Source organism: Halictus rubicundus, unplaced genomic scaffold, assembly GCF_050948215.1.
Source record: "Halictus rubicundus isolate RS-2024b unplaced genomic scaffold, iyHalRubi1_principal scaffold0071, whole genome shotgun sequence".
In the NCBI taxonomy this organism is placed as follows: Eukaryota; Metazoa; Arthropoda; class Insecta; order Hymenoptera; family Halictidae; genus Halictus; species Halictus rubicundus.
The window spans coordinates 300,663-320,049 of record NW_027488612.1 but is presented as its reverse complement, the minus strand read 5'-3'; the positions used below and the strand labels follow the sequence as shown (position 1 = coordinate 320,049).

At 44.8% G+C, this 19,387-nt stretch overlaps 1 protein-coding gene across 1 annotated transcript; it reads left to right on the top strand.

The window, feature by feature from the left end:
- The first annotated feature begins 421 nt into the window (after window positions 1-421).
- Window positions 422-3,492, top strand: LOC143363601 (uncharacterized). Its single transcript, XM_076804166.1, has 4 exons — window positions 422-1,849; window positions 1,887-2,867; window positions 2,953-3,216; window positions 3,307-3,492. Exons 1-4 carry the CDS (start codon window positions 422-424, stop codon window positions 3,490-3,492), a joined length of 2,859 nt encoding a protein of 952 aa, XP_076660281.1.
- Window positions 3,493-19,387: the final 15,895 nt, after the last annotated feature.

Here is a 19,387-nt window from a genome sequence, read left to right as displayed (position 1 = left end):
TTACCGAAATTACGAAGATCGATTCGCATACAGGGCATCGGAACTGCTTATACGTATTGTCGTCACGCTGTCTCACTTACCATCACCCCCCCCCCCTCCAGCACAGCTCCTGCCTTCCCCACTACCGCGCTTGTGTTCCCATCGTTGACTCAGTACAAGCCGAAACAAGCCAATTCGCCGTGTCATTATACACACCTTTCGGGACTCGATTTAGCTGACAATGACCCCATGAGTTCAAATCCGATCGACGTTTTGATCGGCGCAGATCTATACGGATCACTCATCCTCGACGGTATTCGAAAGGGTGCGGGCAACGAACCTGTTGCCCAAAACACAGCCTTAGGTTGGATCATATCGGGACCAGTCGCCAACACTACGTCTTCCAACTTCGCTTCCATCCATATTTCCCACGGAACGGTGCATGAGACGTTCGGTGCATGAAATTGAGGAGATTCCTCGGACGTCCAGTCCCAGTCCCGAAGATATTCAGTGCGAAGAACACTTCGCATCAACGCATTTTCGTACGCCGGAGGGCAGATATGTTGTCCGTCTTCCTTTCAAGGACACTTCGTCCACACCACTCGGAGCCTCGCGGTCCTCCGCTCTTTCTCACTTGTTGTTCTCAGAACGCCGTCTCAAACGAAACCCAATTCAGGCAGCGGAGTACATACGCTTTCTCCTAGAATATGAATCCCTAGGTCACATGGAAAAGGTGACATCCACCGACGAGCAATCGTCTCCGACGTACTTCATCCCGCATCACGGGGTTGCGCGAACGGACAGTACCACAATCCGTCTCCGTGTAGTGTTTAACGCGTCCTGTCGCACTTCGACGGGCATCTCCCTAAACGATCTGTTGTTAACAGGACCGAAGCTACAAACCGACCTAACGTCAGTCATTTCATTGTGGCGGCAAAGTAGATTCGTCTTCACGGCCGACATTGAAAAAATGTATCGCCAGATTCTAATGGACCCGCGAGATCGGGATTATCAACGAATTCTGTGGCGTGCCAATCCGTCTGACCAAGTACAAGAATACCGCCTCAGTACGGTCACCTACGGGACCGCCTCGGCCCCATTTCAAGCCCAACGGGTTATCCAGCAGCTGGTTGAGGACGAAGGCGCTTCGTTCCCTCTAGCTGTCCCCGTGCTACGGTACCAAATTTATGTCGATGACTGCATCTTTGGAGCCGACCATATTCAGCTAGCGCGGCAAACGCGCGATCAGCTCATCAACCTCGTACAAAAAGGAGGGTTCCGTCTCCGCAAGTGGACAAGCAATCGGTCAGTTCTCCTCTCAGATTTGGATCAGTCCGACCATGGACTCGCGTGCGCGAAAGAATTCAAGAGCGACGAATACCTAAAGATCTTGGGGATCACGTGGTGCCCCGAGAGCGACCACTTCAAGTTTCGACTGTCCTTACAAAGCCACTCCAAATCGACCAAACGCGGTCTCTTATCCCTTATAGCGAAACTGTTCGATCCACTAGGGTGGGCTGCGCCAGTAGTCATCACGGCCAAGATTATCATTCAACAGCTGTGGAACTTGAAATGCGACTGGGACGACCCCCTCCCAGTCGAATTCCACACTCAGTGGGAACGATACCGTTCACTCCTCCACCACTTGGAGCTGGCTCAGATTCCGCGCCGGACGGGACAAACAGCAGACACCGTTCACGTCCAACTTCACGGCTTCTCCGACGCGTCCTCGGTCGCTTATGCAGCGGTACTTTACCTCCGTGTTATTTCTTTCGATGGCTCGGTCACCGTCTCCCTGCTGATGGCGAAATCAAAGGTCGCGCCAGTCAAAACCTGTTGCTGTCAAATCCCGTGGCATTTCAGCGCCAGAGTTAGTCTCCCACCCTTTGTGGTGGACCGGTCCGCAGTGGCTGCGGCTCGCTCCTGAATTTTGGCCAAACCAACCGAAAATCGAAGAGGCAAACATCCCCGAAAAAACCAGGGTTCAAGTCCCAATTCTCTCATCCACCACGCTCGCGCCCTGGGACCTCCAGACTCGATATTCCTCGTGGAAAAAACTCCTTCGGGTGACCGCCTATATTATCCGGTTCGCGGAGGCCACGCGCCATAAACCCATCACCTTATCGCTCGCGGCAAAGCGCCCAGAGCACGTCAGACCAGAACTCTCGTTGCACCCGGCCGAAATCCAAACCGCCAGGTACTACTGGTACAAAACAATTCAACGGGCATGCTTTCCCGACGAGTTGTCCAAGCTCTTCGCGAAGAAGCCATTAACGAGTTCCAGCCCGTTGTCCAAATTAAACCCTTACCTCGACTCGAGCGAGTTGATCCGGATAAGGGGCAGGCTGCGACACTCCAATATTCCAGAATCGATGAAACATCCTATAGTCCTCCGCTCTCACCCACTTCTGGCCCTCATAATCTTGCACCATCACCTGGAAACGCTTCATGGGGGTCCCTCAATCACCCTTGCCTCCCTTCGTGAAGACTTGTGGATACTACGAGCCCGAACGACGGTAAGGTCGATCCTGCATCGGTGCGTCCGATACACCCGAGAAGCTGCCAAAGTTCCGACCGAACTCATGGGGGACTTGCCAAGCATGCGCGTCAACCCTGAATCGCGAGCGTTCACCCACACCGGCGTCGATTATGCAGGACCCATATCGGTACGAATATCGTCGGGGCGCGGTCACAAAGCGCATAAGGCATACATCGCCGTGTTCATATGCATGACCACGAAAGCGGTCCATCTGGAACTGGTCTCAGACTACAGCTCGCAGGCGTTTATAAGCGCCTTCCACCGTTTCATCGCGCGTCGAGGTTTGCCCCAAATCATGTATTCCGACAACGGAACCACCTTCCAGGGCGCGGATCGCGAGTTAACCAAGGCATATAGCGATGCGATCCGCCAATCAACATTCCTTAACGAAATCGCCGCCAACAGAGTAGCATGGCATTTCTTACCCCCAGCAGCGCCGCACTTTGGCGGCTTGTGGGAGAGTATACCACCTAAAAAGGTGCATCGGCGCGCACACTCTAACGTTCGAGGAGATGGCCACGCTGCTCTGTAGGATCAAGGCTTGTTTAAACTCGCGACCCTTGGGTGCCGTCTTCGAGGTGCTCGACGATTACGCCGTGTTAACACCCGGACACTTCTTAATCGGAGCACCTATCCTGAGCCACCCCGAACCGAGCGTACTCGAGCTGCGAGAGAACCGACTTTCTCGTTGGCAACTTGTACAGCGCCTATCGGAAGGTTTTTAGAAGTCGTGGTCGCGAGATTACTTGCATACCCTACAACAAAGACCAAAATGGCGTGTCGCGCAGCGATTGGCCAAGCGCGGCCAAACAGTATTGCTGCGCAATCCGGGCAAGGACGGACTTACCCGAGTCGTAACAGTAAGGACCCAGGCGTCCGAATTCAAAAGACCGCTAAACAAACTTTGTTTCCTGCCGATCGAGATTAACGCGGAAACGCAACCCGCCATGGCGGGCGGAACGCCCACTCTTTAAGAACGCCCGATTTAAGTACGCGCCGCGACCGATGCCACAGTAGCCGATCAGTGACATTGTCCGATTCAGACCAAAAGCTCCGTCTTCGCCCACCGCGAAACCCTGACACGCAATCTTGTCGAATGTACGCATTAGAGGCGGGCGGTATGTTCGGTGCCGTCGCCGCAACAGAGACGGTCGTCAAGACACCACAACGACGGTGAGCACCACTGCTCTCGCCGACTCCGCGGAACAATAGACCACGGGGACCTCCAGCGAAGACGACTGTTTAGGTCACGTTTTTTGGAAACCCCCACCAAAGGAGAATCGACGCTCGATACTCGTCGCGAGGTCGATCGCTCTCTCGCTTTCCGGATCGTGAATCGTTCACACCTTCGTTTTTCGTATCCCGAGCAATCGGTAGAGTGTCGGCCGTTCGTGAAATTAACCGCTCGTTTAACACTATACCGGCGATCCTAAGATTATTGTTACGCGAGTGCTTGGTGCCCGCCAAGTCTCGCGATCAGACGATATCAAAATAAACCTGGTCATTTTTCGCACCACCCAGTGACTTTTTTTATATCCACGTGGCACCCATCTCGCCGTCTCCTCACTCAACTCCACCAGCCTTCACGAAACACATGTTAATTCGTCTTTCGAGGCCTCCCGAGAGGCCAAGGTGTTCCTACCGCAGGCGCGGAAAAACTAATAAAAAGACTACCGCAAAACCAACGGTGAGTCGTCTCATTTTCTGTTCCGACCAGGCCCAGCCCAAAACTCGGTTCACATATTCCAGTGTGAGTATTCCGGCGATCACGTCCGGCGGTTCGCCGATAAACGCCTAAACAAGGATCATTAGTATTATCACACGGGAAAACAAAATAAAATCGAAATATACGTGACAAGCCGACGCGATTAAAAATACGCCGACTCATCTTCCTGCAAGACACGCAGTTGAAGACCAGATTACAAATTAGACGCAAAAGAGGAAAATATCAAATTACGCCGAACCATAAGAAAAGACGACGACTTCATCTTGGCAACACACAGCTGACGAAGCAAGAAACATCGAGAAGATCGGGAAGCAGAAACGCCTAAATCAGCACTTCAAGAAAACAAAGGACCGCCCACACTATAAAAAGGAAACCAGCTCTTCAATTCGGATTCACTCAGTTCAAAATCAGTGCTACTGCTCAGTTCCGTTGACAGACCCTTGTATCGCACACGCGTCGCGCCGGCAGTAAGATAGTGTCGCCGAATTTCGAAACCCCGTTGCGTGAAGTGTCCGCGTGTGTCCCAGCGTCCAGCGGCCACAACCAGCGAGCGCCCAAAAACTCCACAACCACGACTTGCGAGCGCCTACCAACGACTCGGTAATTTAAACGTACTATTAAGCGAACTGTTTATAAGTGCTCTAACTTATGCGCTATGAGAATTCATCCTTGTATAATCTGATTCAGAACTAGACTCTAAATAAACCAAACCTTTGCCGTTTTTATATAAAATTTAAGGTACAATTTATTTAACCAGCCCTCAATCTCCCGAACCAAAGCCGGTGAACGCAGGTAGGTTCAAAACTGCGCCTTATCCCCGGAAAACTATAAACAGCCCCATCTGGGACGTAACAATTAATTCATATTTAAAAACACGAAGGCAGAATTTGAAGTCTTCAAATAGGCTACTCTTCAAGTAGGGTAGGGAAAATGCCGTCCTAGTCTTGCGTAAGCCGTCGGAAAAAGAACTACTAATCTGCGAATTTAATTCAAAATTCAAGATTTTGGTCTACGGTCTGTAGCGGACGAAAGCGGAGCTGTTCTACGCGATGAAGGTACGTAACTTTTTGGGTTTTATGCAAACTTTTCATTTCGATAAGACTTTGCACCCCTCCCCTATCGGTCTTTTCGAAATGTGAGGGGTACAATTGAATTTACAGTAAAACGCCATAAAAACCATCATTTGTACCACCTTCGGAAATGCGTCTGCCGAAAAAACGGTTGGGCATTTTATGAACACGGAATAAACTTCGGGACGTCCAAAATTGTTTTATTGCCGTAACCGTCAACTACCTGCGCTGACGAATCGGGCAATTCCCAGCGTTAGTCCACCCCCACAAGGAACGTCTTCGAAAAAATATTCCGCCAATCGAATTTCGAGAAATCAACCCCCCGCCAACGCTCGGTTCACATGCCGACCAGGAAAGAAGAGACTCTCGAAAACCGGCAAAGCAACAACATCTAGCGTCTAACTCAACAACCTGTAGCATACTTTCTGACCAGTAATGCAGTAAAAATTAGCGATTTATCATCCTTATTGGATGAAATAATAGAAGCAATTTTCAGCACGGGATTAAAAGTACGTGCTGCTGTTTCTGATCAAAATGCCAGTAATCGAAGTGCTATTAAATATAGAATTTCTGTAGACCGTCCATATTTCATGCCTGGAAATCAAAAAATGTACACGACCTTTGATATACCGCATATTTTTAAATCTATAAGATATCAACTTTTGAGATATGATATTATGTTTGACGATCATAAAATTGCATCGTGGAAAGACGTACGTTCGTTATGGAAATTGGAAGGTGATAAAGCAACGAGAGCTGCTTGCAAATTAACGGAGAAACACGTTTATCCAAATAACTTTGAAAAAATGAAATGTCGTTTAGCTCTGCAAGTATTTAGTCGCAGAGTTTCAGCAGCTCTTTTAACTGCGGGAACGGTGGGGGGAATTCAAAGTCAAACAGTAATGCATACTGCTGAATTTTTCAAAATTCTTAATGATAGTTTTGATTACTTAAACAGCCGGAGTTGCAACGATTCGAATCCAGATAGATGTAAATTGTCGGAAATTCGATTAAATTCACAAAATAATTTAACTGCATTATTAGAAAGATGTCCCAAATGGCGCACCATTAAAACTAATGGTCAGAATATACCACCATGTTTCGAAGGCTTGGAAATTTCTGTGAAAGCAATTTTGCAATTATGGGAAGATCTCAAGTGCGATGGAATTAATTTTTTGTGTAACGTCTAGAGTGAATCAAGACCCATTGGAAAATTTATTTTCAATGATGCGCACTTATGGTGGAATTTATAATCAAAACCCGTCTGCAAAAGCTTTTCGCTTATCATTGCAAAAAAAAATATTGTATTAAATTTATCAAAACCGGCTCAATCTGCCAATTGTTTATATGATGAGGACGAAACATTACTTCCAAGCTCGAAATATGATGCTACATCTAATGTTGCACTAATATCGACAAATACAAGTCGTGAATGTGAAATTGATCAAGAAACGTTTATTGATGTCGAAGAAGTTGTCATTGATGCGTCATATATAATTGATAAAACATTAGAAGTCACTGCGGTGACTGCTTGAATATTTTACAGGATTTGTGGCCATGAAATGGGTTACAAAATCTGGTTGCGAACAATGTTCGATCTCATTAATTAGCGAAAATCTCGAATTCCTGGACGCTACAGATACATAAGGGACAACGCGCTGATCCCCACTCCAGTGCATACCAATCAGCATGCATTCTAGGTGTCCCCTTAGGCATCGAAGCTATGGTTCTGTAACAGTTATTTCTCGATTCTGTATTTTGGTTCTAGTTTCGGTTATATTTCGATTCTGTTATTTTGTTCGGCCATATATCAGAATATACAATGTATGCAAGCAAATGAATCATCGACGATCGACAATCGTATTTATGTAAGTAATTGTTTAAGTAATAAATACTAATAAATAATTATTGAAATAAGACAGTTTTGTTCCGTTATAAGGCAACGGTGTTTGTTCCAAACTAAGGAAATCGTTATCCCCTCCCGCCGCTTAGTGTCGTTACACGAGGGTATGTTACATTTTATCGTTTTAAACGAAAGATACAGTCTTCCTTCCACGAGTGATAAAATTGTATCCCCACTACTATGGGGGAATTTCGATTATACTTACTTATTTAAGAAGCAACGAATGTTTAAAACGCAAAGAAGAACAGCGTGTGGAAAGAAGGAGATGCACAGAGTCGTAGCAGTCGACATAGATACAAAACTTTCTTTTTTTCCTTTTTTTTTTTCTAGAAATTTTAATAGCATATTTAGATGATTTTTCTGATTAAAATGTGTCTAAACACGGCATAATTTGGAATTTTTTTACTTTTGTACTAATTCATAGTAGCTCCTCTTTAATCTTTATCTCGGGGTTTTCATCGCTCAGCTGTCGTAGTGGTCGACTTCGTGTTCTTCAGTACTGATGAAAAACATGTATGATGGATTCTTGAAAAGAAGCAGAGAAGACACAAATTTCCTATTCACGAAACGAACATTGGTGCCGTTTCTCGAGACAGAATATATCAAAACATCTTTGCGGTCGATATTCTTCCGATACCGTTTACTGTCAGAAGGAGAAGGACAACTTTATGATCTTGCGCTACCTCTCCCCTCTTGCTGACTCTCCATCTTGCTCCTCTCTCGACTGACAGGAGAACAAAGTCAAGCCAAATACAAGATGTACATATGCAGCAGAATGAGAGGGCATGTTACACTTGTACCACTGCTCGGCCGACCACTTTATAGTTATAGTCGCTACATTCGAGCCTCTCGCAAAGTCAAGCCGTATAGGTAGTGTGATCCAAGAAACGGCAGAAGCCGTTCTGATCCATCTCCGTTTCTTCAACAAAACTGTATTATGTTTTTGTAAGTTTTGTTTATCAAGTAAAATATTTCCAAGGCCTCCAAATGTAATTGTAGAGAGCATGCCAACGCCCGTTCGGGTTCAAGCTGAACACGCTGTTTTTGAGTATACATTTCCACTCGCACCAACATCTTTCTTCCTCATATCTTGCTGTACTGGTCTCCGCAATTCGTTAACTTCTCTCTAATCTTCATCTTAACTTCTCTGTAATCTTCATCTTCGTTTTCATTTTCCTTACAGTTGTTTTGTGACAACAGCAAAACTGTGCATTACAGGATGATCAATTAGTAATGCATCAGGTTCCATTAAACCATCAATTCAATCAATGTGATGAAGCTTCCACTGTTGCAGAAGTGGTCAATGTAAGCATAATGTTTTAAAGGTCTAGTGAATGACCTACACCGCCGACAGCGGTCAAAATTCGCTACCACTATCCCGACAGTGATCACTGTTAGCATCCGAATCCCCTTCGACAATTCCAAGAGTGATCAATGAACAAGACATTGTAATTTCTTTTCAGATTTATGAGATTTATATGGTTGAAAAGAGACCAAGCTCGATAGAGTTTTAATGATATTTACTTGTATTCTAGCGAGCTATGGTCACTCATTAAATAAGTATACAACATCAAAATTATGCCGTGATTACACTCATTTTAATCAACTCCTCTTTGTAGTCACCGCGCTATCCTTCTCTATCGTCGGCAAACTTCAAATAACGTAGTAAATACCTACGTCCTATACGATCATTGATACAGTTTTCTTTCGAAATAAGACGACGATGCTTTTTCGCAAGAAGAAAATGTTTATCCCCTCTCTTTCTTTTGAAGTTGTCTGCTCGACACCGGCCAGAACGAGAGGGTATGCCATATGCTATCGTTTTTGCAACGAAAGATATGACTGCTCGGCCAACCACTTTGTAGTTTGCCGCCACATTCAAACCTCTGGCACATTCTCCTTACTCACTCGCGGTCCGCTCAAGAACAAACCGAAGCGACATAGATACCGTTATTCATAATAGGTCGAAAGTCGTACCGAGCCATCGACTTATAGCAAAAGAAAACTGTACTCCAGAGCCCGGAGGTTTTATCACTTTCGGAGGGAATACTGTATTGCTACACGGCTGACAACTGTATGGTCTGCAACTACCTCTCGCCTCTCTCATTCTCCGTGTTCACTCTCGGGCGACTCCATAACAAAGTCAAGTCGCATAGGTAACCTGATCTGAAATACGGCGAAAGCAGATCCCGAGCTTTCGCCCTATATAGGAACGAAACGATAAATATACAAGTGAGTTTTTACAATTGTGTTCACGATGTTGACATCTACAACATATTAAAAAATCATCGAAATAGGTGAGGTGAGGTGGTACAATAGTTGACCGATCTCGTCGAACAGTTTTGTGTTTTGTCAGCATACGCTAACCTTTCATCGTGGTATTTTAGGGTCGCACTGACGATGATTTAGTTGCTTGCACACATTGTATACTCTACGTTCTATCACAGAACCGAATTATAAATGAAACTGGAACCAAAAAATAACAGTTATAGGATCGATATAATATTGGTACTTAAGAACCATAACCGTAACCGATATAAGTCAGAACCGTTGTCCTCATAACAGATAGTATTGAAACTTCGCACACTTATAGATCTCGTTCTCCTGTTCACGAATATATACCATGTCACGTCCGGTGGTTCGACCGTCAATGAATAAACCCTCAGACAAAGAATTATTATGAACTATTATGCTGTGACGTGGCACATTAATTCACGTCCCTCCTGTAAGAGCGCGCGAGCGCACGATTTGCCACAAGGGGTAGCAGGGCAGCGACGACGTCGATGGAATTCGACGATCGCGACGCAATCTGACGATCAGCGGCCACGGTCCGCGGCGCAGTTCGCCTAGACAATCAATAACGTTAACATGTACGGGCGAGAATAAATAAAGTTTCGTTGAAATAAAGTTTCGCGATTACACTCCGATCAAAGATCGAAAGACCGGGCCGCCCTTTGGCAGCACCGCCGCGATAACGGCTGTCATGATCGCTCTCCCTGGGCACATCCGAGATCCCAGATTGGAGATTAAAGGTCAATGCATATCTGGCAGGCCCGGCCAGCCGGCTCAAAATTACAACCCTGGTTTTGGTCCTAGCGTTTACTAGCGGCAACCGTGTCAGACTTTGGAACCGAATTTCTTCTCTGACCTCTCGGCCCTTTCCAGATGGCCTTTCGAGAGCGCGTTGACAGTTCCCTGCTGTGCGTGGCACAAAAAAAAATGTTTTTAGGGGCTCCACACCTCCTTAGGTAAACTATCCGTATCTCTCCTTTATAACACCATGGAAATAGGTAACGTTCCTGGCATTTAGTGAAACAGCATCGCACATCCTTATATGTATTTTATCATACGTAAATTATACATATAAAATTCTTCTTAAATAATTTATCATGTTATACGCAAATGTAATTTCTTAATGAAAATATATTAGAAACATCTTTGTTCTGGAAATTCTTCCACCGATTATAGAGTGTAAAAAATTTTTTTAAGATATGGTCGTATTCTACGATTCTTCCTGTTTGAAATTCCGTTTTTTAATTCGCGGAGCATCAAAAACTGCAAATATTGGGTACTTGAAACTGTTATAAAAATATATTAGATTGGAGGGAAAGTTCTGTCGTATTTTAAAGAAAACATTTGAATCAATTTATAAAAATACGTGTTTAATATTATTCAATGATATAATTTCCATTATTTGTAAGGACTTGTTGCCATCTTTCAGGTAACCTGTGCATTCTTGTTTCCCAATGACTCAATAGATACTATTTTTACTAAGAAATTCCCGTGTGATTAACTCCATGATATTGGATGTAAGCTGTGTGTTGAGACGGCAACACCGAAGGTCGTACCGTACCGTTCCTCCAGGTGACAAAGGGACATACCTGAAGGGGATGTCCCATTAAAAACACGTGCGAAGTAGGTATAAACGACCGAAAAAATTAGTTTACGACCACCGCAATTCGACAATCTTGACCCCGACAGATGGACAGCACATGCGACCAAACTAACGAACGAAACACAGTAATAAATCACGCCATTGACGAACGAAGACAAAACCAGGAATCCCTGACAGTCTCCCACTCCCATCAACTCAAAACTCCTCCCAATGCACCCACGTCCAATTACAAAACACTATATTTTCCCACCTAAATCCAAAATCATCCAATCACGAAAAAACCGAACTGACGATAGACAGGACACGACAAGACAGAGCAGATACAAATCGAACAGGCAGACGGACGAGACGAACTCTCCGAAATAAACATATATCGCGAACCACCAAGTACCATTTAAGAAATCTCGAAACGAACAGTTATAACGCGAACCATCGTACCTGTAGAGACTGGTTCGATAACACGCCATAGGAAAGTCGCTTGGGATGTATACACGGTGTTTATTATTTCGGTGATGATACAACGTTTGACAGGAGTGGTCCTGAACGGCAGCGAGCAACCAACTGAACTCGGTAGGCTTTTTGGCGCTATTTATAACAGTCTAACCGCGCAGAGGAAGGTACCAGGTATGTCCATACCGAGGTCACGCCGGTGTCTCCCTGGAAAAACCCTGGTACCCTTCGGTATACAAGAGGGAGCGGTGTGGCGGCAGCCGGGCCGCTACATACCATAGAGGAATAAAGTTATTATACCAAACAGTGTACAACCTATTCCTCACCAAGGTGCTCAATATTATACCGGGTGGTTCACGACAAACAGGCCACCTAAATAGCTCCGTTAGGATTAGAGATAGAAGAAAATGTTAGAGAGAAAAGTTGTACTGTTAAAGGGGGCAAATATGGTGATATAAAAAAATGTTCCTATTGTAGCCGTTTTCAAGGTCTTTTGAAGGTCATCGATGATTTTCAAATAGCACCACATATTTTTAACTTCACAGTGTTGTAGCTGATGTCAAGACGAGTTCAATGATGTGGTACACTATGACCTTCAAATGACCTTGGACTCATTAATAGATATAGTTTGACTACTCTGTTTGATCAACGGAAATTTAATTCCTTCAGTCATTAGGTCTCATAACACGTATTCCGTTAACGGAAGGTGATCTCTAAGCGTACACAAACTAGATTATCAACAAACTACTGGTATGTATGCCGAGTCAGTTATGGTCATCGAATTATTGCGAGTGTATCAGTTCATCGATAACCGTTTAGCGATGCGTTACTCAAACGAACACAAGACCGATCTTATTTCCATTTATTACGAAAGTCGTCAATGTCTTCGAGAAGCTGTTCGTCTTTACAAAGACCGATTTCCTGATCGCAGATGTCCATCTCGTTCTACCTATTCAAATTTAGTTAAAAAGTTCCGTGAATTAGGCAGTGTAGAAAATAAAAGACCTGTGAAAGTGAGAAGTGTAACAAATGAAGCAAATGCAGTCAATGTTCTTGGTGCAGTAAATGTAAATCATGCAAGTATCATGCGAATATTTCGATTACACAAATTCCATCCATATCACATATGGCTCCACCAAGAACTTCATGGAAGAGATTTCGAAAATCGCGTAAATTTTTGTGAGTGGGGTTTGAGGCAAATTAGAAATGATAGCCGATTTTTTAGTAACGTATTATTTACTGATGAGGCTTCCTTCACAAATCATGGTGAAGTTAATTTAAGAAATATGCATTACTGGAGTAATGCGAATCCACGATGGTTACGACAAGTGGATAAACAACGACCCTGGACTATCAACGTTTGGTGTGGAATTTTGAATAATAAAATAATTGGACCCTTTTTTATTCCCGGCACATTAAACACAACTAGATACCTTACGTTTTTAGAAGAAACATTGCCCATATTTTTAGAAGATATTCCTTTAGAAATTCGTCAAGTAATGTGGTACCAACACGATGGCTGTCCTGCTCATTCTTCGCGTATCGTAAAAGAATTTCTGAACAATAAATTTCCAAATCGCTGGAAAGCACGTAATGGACACATACTATGGCCAGCTCGTTCCCCCGATCTAACTCCTCTTGATTTTTTTTTGTGGGGAACACTCAAAGATGATGTATATCGTGATCAACCGACTACACCAGAGAACATGCAAGAAAGAATAATTAGATCTTGTAGATCAATCCCAATAGAAACAATTGAAAGTACAATTGATTGCCTTGTAAAACGTTTAAATGTTTGTGTTATTGCTCAAGGTCATAATTTCGAACATTTAATTTAGTTCAAATAAAATGATTGCACACTTTGAAGTTATCATTGTGTGCGTGTGTGTGTGTGCTTTATCATAAATTTTCTAGTTCAAGGTCATTTGAAGGTCATAGTGTACCACATCATTGAACTCGTCTTGACATCAGCTACAACACTGTGAAGTTAAAAATATGTGGTGCTATTTGAAAATCATCGATGACCTTCAAAAGACCTTGAAAACGACTACAATAGGAACATTTTTTTATATCACCATATTTGCCCCCTTTAACAGTACAACTTTTCTCTCTAACATTTTCTTCTATCTCTAATCCTAACGGAGCTATTTAGGTGGCCTGTTTGTCGTGAACCACCCGGTATACTACATATTGAGAGAAGGCATCGGGAAACCATTCATCGCTGCCTTCGTATACACTGTGGATTATAGGAGTGGGCTAAGATATGAAACTGTTACCGCCCACTACTACACGATTGTAGGGGGTGTCAAGACGCCATTTCGTATGGGTTCGAAGTGATGACATTGTATTGATGCGAAGCTTAGAAGAAGGTTCCCCGGCAGGACTGCGGTGACGTATCTAGATACGAATGCGCGGCCGATTGGTTCAGAGTGGAAGAGGCAGGCCTTGTTTCACACGCATTTTCGGCTGAATTCGAAATAATGGCTACAGCGGTCACACATACTGTGTAGCGTGACGGCCTTCGGCCTCAAAAATTGGGCCAACAGCCGCGGCAGAGATGGGGATAGGCATACCTACGATAGACTCGGTTTGTTTAGGTACCGTCCCCCGGCGCTGCTCTGTATGGAGCGGTTTATGACGGATTATTACTATTGAGCTGGAACGTGTAACGACTAGATGACTCAGGACCGATGACACATTGTATAACAAACAAGCAGCCACCGATCGCCCCTGTACCTTGCCCTTAGCAGATAGTACCCGATGACTGTATCCACCCACCCCCAAAAACCAGCGCATCCATAGCGATAAGAAATAGTACTTAAACCGGAGAACCCCCAATAAAGAACCAGAATATTCGTGTTAGTCTTAGACTAAATTCTGTGTCTCTTTTATTTTAAACCCCTATTCGACCGAGTATCTCCGGAACGCGATCGCTAGGCGGTATCTTTGTTGAAGTTACGTTTTTCCCCGTAACATTTTGGCGATCCTGCCAGGATATACACAAGAGGACGACTGGAAAACTCGGGAGACAACCGGATCCACGGAACCTGTTGAAAGCTGAGGGACAAGTCCAGAAGGTCGTCACGATTTGTATAACGGACCAAAGAAGGGAAAAATCAGGATGTCCAATCCTCTCGAAGAAGCCATCGTGGCGTTCACGAAATCTATCCAAACCTTGACCACGCAACAGGAAAAAATTACGCAAAATATTGCGATACTGGCAACTGAAAACGACAAAAGAAGACAGGAAACACTGCCATTTCATAAAGTATTAAAACCACTGCTTGCGGACGACGAGACTACAGCTACGTATGGTGACATCGCTGCAGGCAACCCTACGCGGGACATCCCGCAGAGGAAAGGGAAATGGACAAAGGAGACGGATCATTTAAGAACCACTTCCGACTACCGGGTACATCTGGACAAAACTCCGGCCAGGTTAGCAACAATACGGAGCCCAGGTATGACGAGCATCGTTTTAAAAGGGCCAAAGACCTGGTCGACACCATAAAACCTCTCAAAGGACGGGATGACTCCGGGGTTGAGGATTTTATACGACTGGTTAAGCGCGCTAGATCTCGTTGCTACGAACCGGATATTTTACTTGACATAATACTTACTACTAAAATCATCGATCAAGCGGAAAGAAGCATTCGGTATTTAGAAATTAATAGTTACGACAAATTATACGACGCGTTGCGAACATACGTGTTCCCAAGTGTTTTGTCAGACGCCGCGAGAGATAAATTGAATAATATAATTCAGGGAAAGACGGAAGGCGTGATGAATTATACTCTTCGCTTTAGACAGCAGTTAAATGAATATCGGTACGCGACACAAAACGAGCATTCGCGCCCTACGACGAGGCAAGTTGCTCTTAGCATTTTAGATAAGGAAGCCGTTAGAACATATGTTAGGAACTTGCGTTATGAGCTTGCCGTCCTCGTGTATCCAAATAAACCGAGTAATATTTCGGAAGCACAAGGCTACGCCTTAGAAGCCGAAATGTGGGAGCGAGACTCCAGAAATAGACGCGGAATCGGTAGACCGACAACCGATAGGACATGGACCGGACAAACAGAACGGCCTGTTAATCCTAGACCGACAACGCAACCGTTTGAAAAACCAGTAGGAAGCAATCCATTTAGACAGAACACACCGATAAAATGTAACCGATGCGGGAAGATAGGGCACTACGCGAATCAGTGCCAAAATTTTAACATACCACCTCAACAGAAGCCGCCTCCGCGAATAAAACTTACTTTGCAACCGCGAATTACCAACACTAGATTACAGTCAGGAAAATTGCGATAGAATAGAGCCGGGTGTAAGAAGCGCGAGCGATCGTCCAACTGTCGTACATTTTTGTAAAACCGCGCGGGCTTCGTTTCCATCGCTGCCGGGCCTTCCCGGCAGCCGCCTGTAACAACCGGACTAAATAAATGTTCATTCCAAGCCCATACCCGTGTTCGCTTTTCTCATGAGAAACCTTTCCGCCGCGGGAAACGTCCCGTATTCCCTCCGCGTAGAATCCTGGCCCAGGCTGTCGCTATTCAGAACCTAGCGCGGCTCTCGTAGGTTCGGTGTTATAATTCGCGTCTCGCGTTCGTTACGAATTGTTCGTGTGACACTTGCGAGTGTCTGGCGCCCGTTTCAAGTCTCGAACCTTGTAAGATCCGTCGGGAAAATCGAGCCTACGAGATACCGTTTGTCACGGGTGGACCAACGTATCGCGCGGCCGAGCGTGGCCCGGCCTCACTCAAAATCTCAAAATCCTCAAAATCAGGGCAACGTGACAATGCAAACCCAGTGATGTCACGCGAGGAGAAATAAATAGAATTAAGATACACGTTAAAAATTCTACGCAGTTAGGTAGCGCGCAAAACGACTCCAACTTATCTTCCTGCAAGACACGCAGCAAAGATCAGTTACACCCTGAGAACGAACAGAAAGGGTGTCCAATTATGCCAAATTGCAAGAAGGGATGCCGACTTCATGGTAGGTGTTCGGTCCCACACAGACCGAACGTGAGTTATAATAAACACGGTCGGCTGCGATAGCCAAAACACTTTAGGCGAAGCGACGGTCCCAAGATTTGGAGTGTCATCGGACACCACTTGGAGACCTCCGTGAACGAGCCCATTGAAGGGGCAATACACAAACATTTAATTTTCCAGACCATCTTTCCCATATCTCTCACACCTAATCCATTCAGATCATCTAAACACAATTCCACCAAATCGCATCCCCACTCCGACGACCAAATGCACCACCCTGTTACGAGCCAGGGCTGCGAGCAACGCGAGAGGCCGGCGAGGGGTTGTTACCCCAGGAATATGGTTTCAATTTGTTAGTTAACCGCTAGGATAGTTGACGTCGAGGACGCACCTGATGCGAAATCAGGGAACCTCTGGGAGGTTGGAGTCAAACGCAGACGCACCCGATGCGAAACCGAGGAGCTACTAGGAGGATGAAACTTCGTGAACGCACCCAATGCGGAATCGGGGAGTCACTAGGAGAGACACGCGGCGAACCCGATTAAAGGAAGGTGGATAACTCACAGACGCACCTGATGCGAGACCAGGGAGCTACTAGGATACGGAAGAACCCAATGCGAAATCGGGGATCCGCTAGGATAGTATAGTTTTCGTGGACGCACCCAATGCGAAACCGGGGAGCCACTAGGTTGGAGAAATCTTCGTTGAATTGAATCTAAGATTAGTAAGCCTCGTAACTTATATATAATTTACTTGATACAATCCGAGCGGTAAGATTGTATCATGTGGGAACGTTCAATTATTAGATTAGGATATCAGGCAATAATTAAAGGTTGTAGATTACGCGAGTTAACAAACAAGACAAATATATTCTGATTTGGAATGGTTAAAAGTGTAATTGTTTGTGTCGCGAGTGGATGTAGTAAGTGTACAATTAGAGAAATTGTTACCTAATGATGCACGGTGTTGACGCACTGGCAATGCGGGGTTAGATAGCGATTGTTGAATGCCAAATAGAATATATACCGAACTGACGGAATCTATAAGGTTACGAATTGATTCGAAAGGGACTTCAACCCGATCTCACTAGACTTGACGCGACGTGACTGCACGAGTACTGAACCGCGTCTGAATCTTGACTGAACCGCTTCTCGACTAACCAAAGAGGATGAAAATGTATGGGTTTATATACCCTAAAAATGAGAGGGGAATGTATCTGTTTTATTTTACGGTCGCATACTCGTATTTGTCGTTTCTAGTGAGTTTAAGGTTTGCAGCTGAATCTTTTGTTTATAGGGGTAAAACGAAGAGTTAGCCAGGATGTTTCCTATCAAAGACTATCTTGACAAAACATTCCAGAAGGGGATGTTTTGAAGATTTCCATATTAGGAAATCGTACGGTGCTGTTACTGAATCATGCTTCGTGCCAGCTGCGTCCAGTCGGAGTACAATCATTAAACAAGGGGCCTGTTGGGACGCTTTTCGTTCTCAGAAAAGAGATTAGAACTTCTAATCGAAATGAAAGTGGAGAAACGTCTCCATACGTAACAACCCATTAACCAATAGAAGAAGAGCCCGAGTTGACTTTATAGACGACACGACACCGAACCGGAGAAAGCTAAGATACCTCGAAGAAAACACAAATCGATCGCGTCTAGAAAACTCGTTGTACGCGTCATACCTCGCCAACTGACTTGTAAATGTTAAGTTAAAATATATTGAAGTGTTGTTCCAAAACGTCGAGTTTCATTTCAACTAGACGTAGCTACCCCGTAACTCCGTCAAGGCCCGAATATCGTCCGCGAGCAAGCGAAACGGGATTTACGACCCCGCGAAGTCCGACAGGCGGACTGACGACACTTTCGGACGCCTCAGTAGGAGTGTCGACACACTAGCCAGAAGACATCAAGAAGGTAAAAAGATGCAAGGTAGAGACTCCTGAGCCAGCATCTTTGAAAAACAAAGGACTGTCCATCTTATGAAAAGGGGGAACCAACTCCTCAAACTCAGTTCATTCCGTCATAAAAGTTTCATCCAGTGAGTTACGTTTTGTCAAAGTTCATTCAGTTCTCCCAGATATAAACAATAGTAGTCCAGTTCGGTTTTTAGTTTAAAGTTCCGCGAAGTGCTTGCAGTGCCCAACGACTCCTGTACTTGGCGAGTGAATACGAAGCGACTCCCAGCGACTACTACTACTATTGCGAATCATCCGAAGCGACTCCCAGCGACTACTATTTTTGCGAACAAATCCGAAGCGACTCCCACAGACTCGGTAATACTAATATTATTGTTATTATTGTCATAAACGAAGTACTAGTAAGCACTCTAGTATACGCGCTATATAATCCCTATTTGTAAAATCAAATTTGCAATCTCTGATTCAGAACCTCACTTTGAATAAATCAATAATTTTGTTAGTTTCGAAATAAGGGTACAAATTTATTTAAACGTGCCTCAATTTCCCGAACCGTAGCCAGTGTATGCAGGTACGTTCGAAACTGCGTCCTATCCCCTAAAAATCATAATGCGTCCCACTCGGGACGTAACACCATTATAGGGGCAGAAGTTTCAACGCAGTTTAAACAGGACAAAGTTTGCGTTTGTCTGTGTGTGAGGTCGTCCCCTACCGGTATGATCTTTGGGTTTCTCTGTTGATGGATGTACTTGTGAGTGTGTGTGTTGGTGTCCGGACGTTAGCTATGAAATTTCGTACAGCTGAGGCGTTCGGCAGTTACGATTTGTACGAGTCTTGAAACGCGTCGATAGATCGGTCGGCTTATCGACCAAAACTCTCAACAGGTTATGAGCCCAGGACGATAAATCCTGTA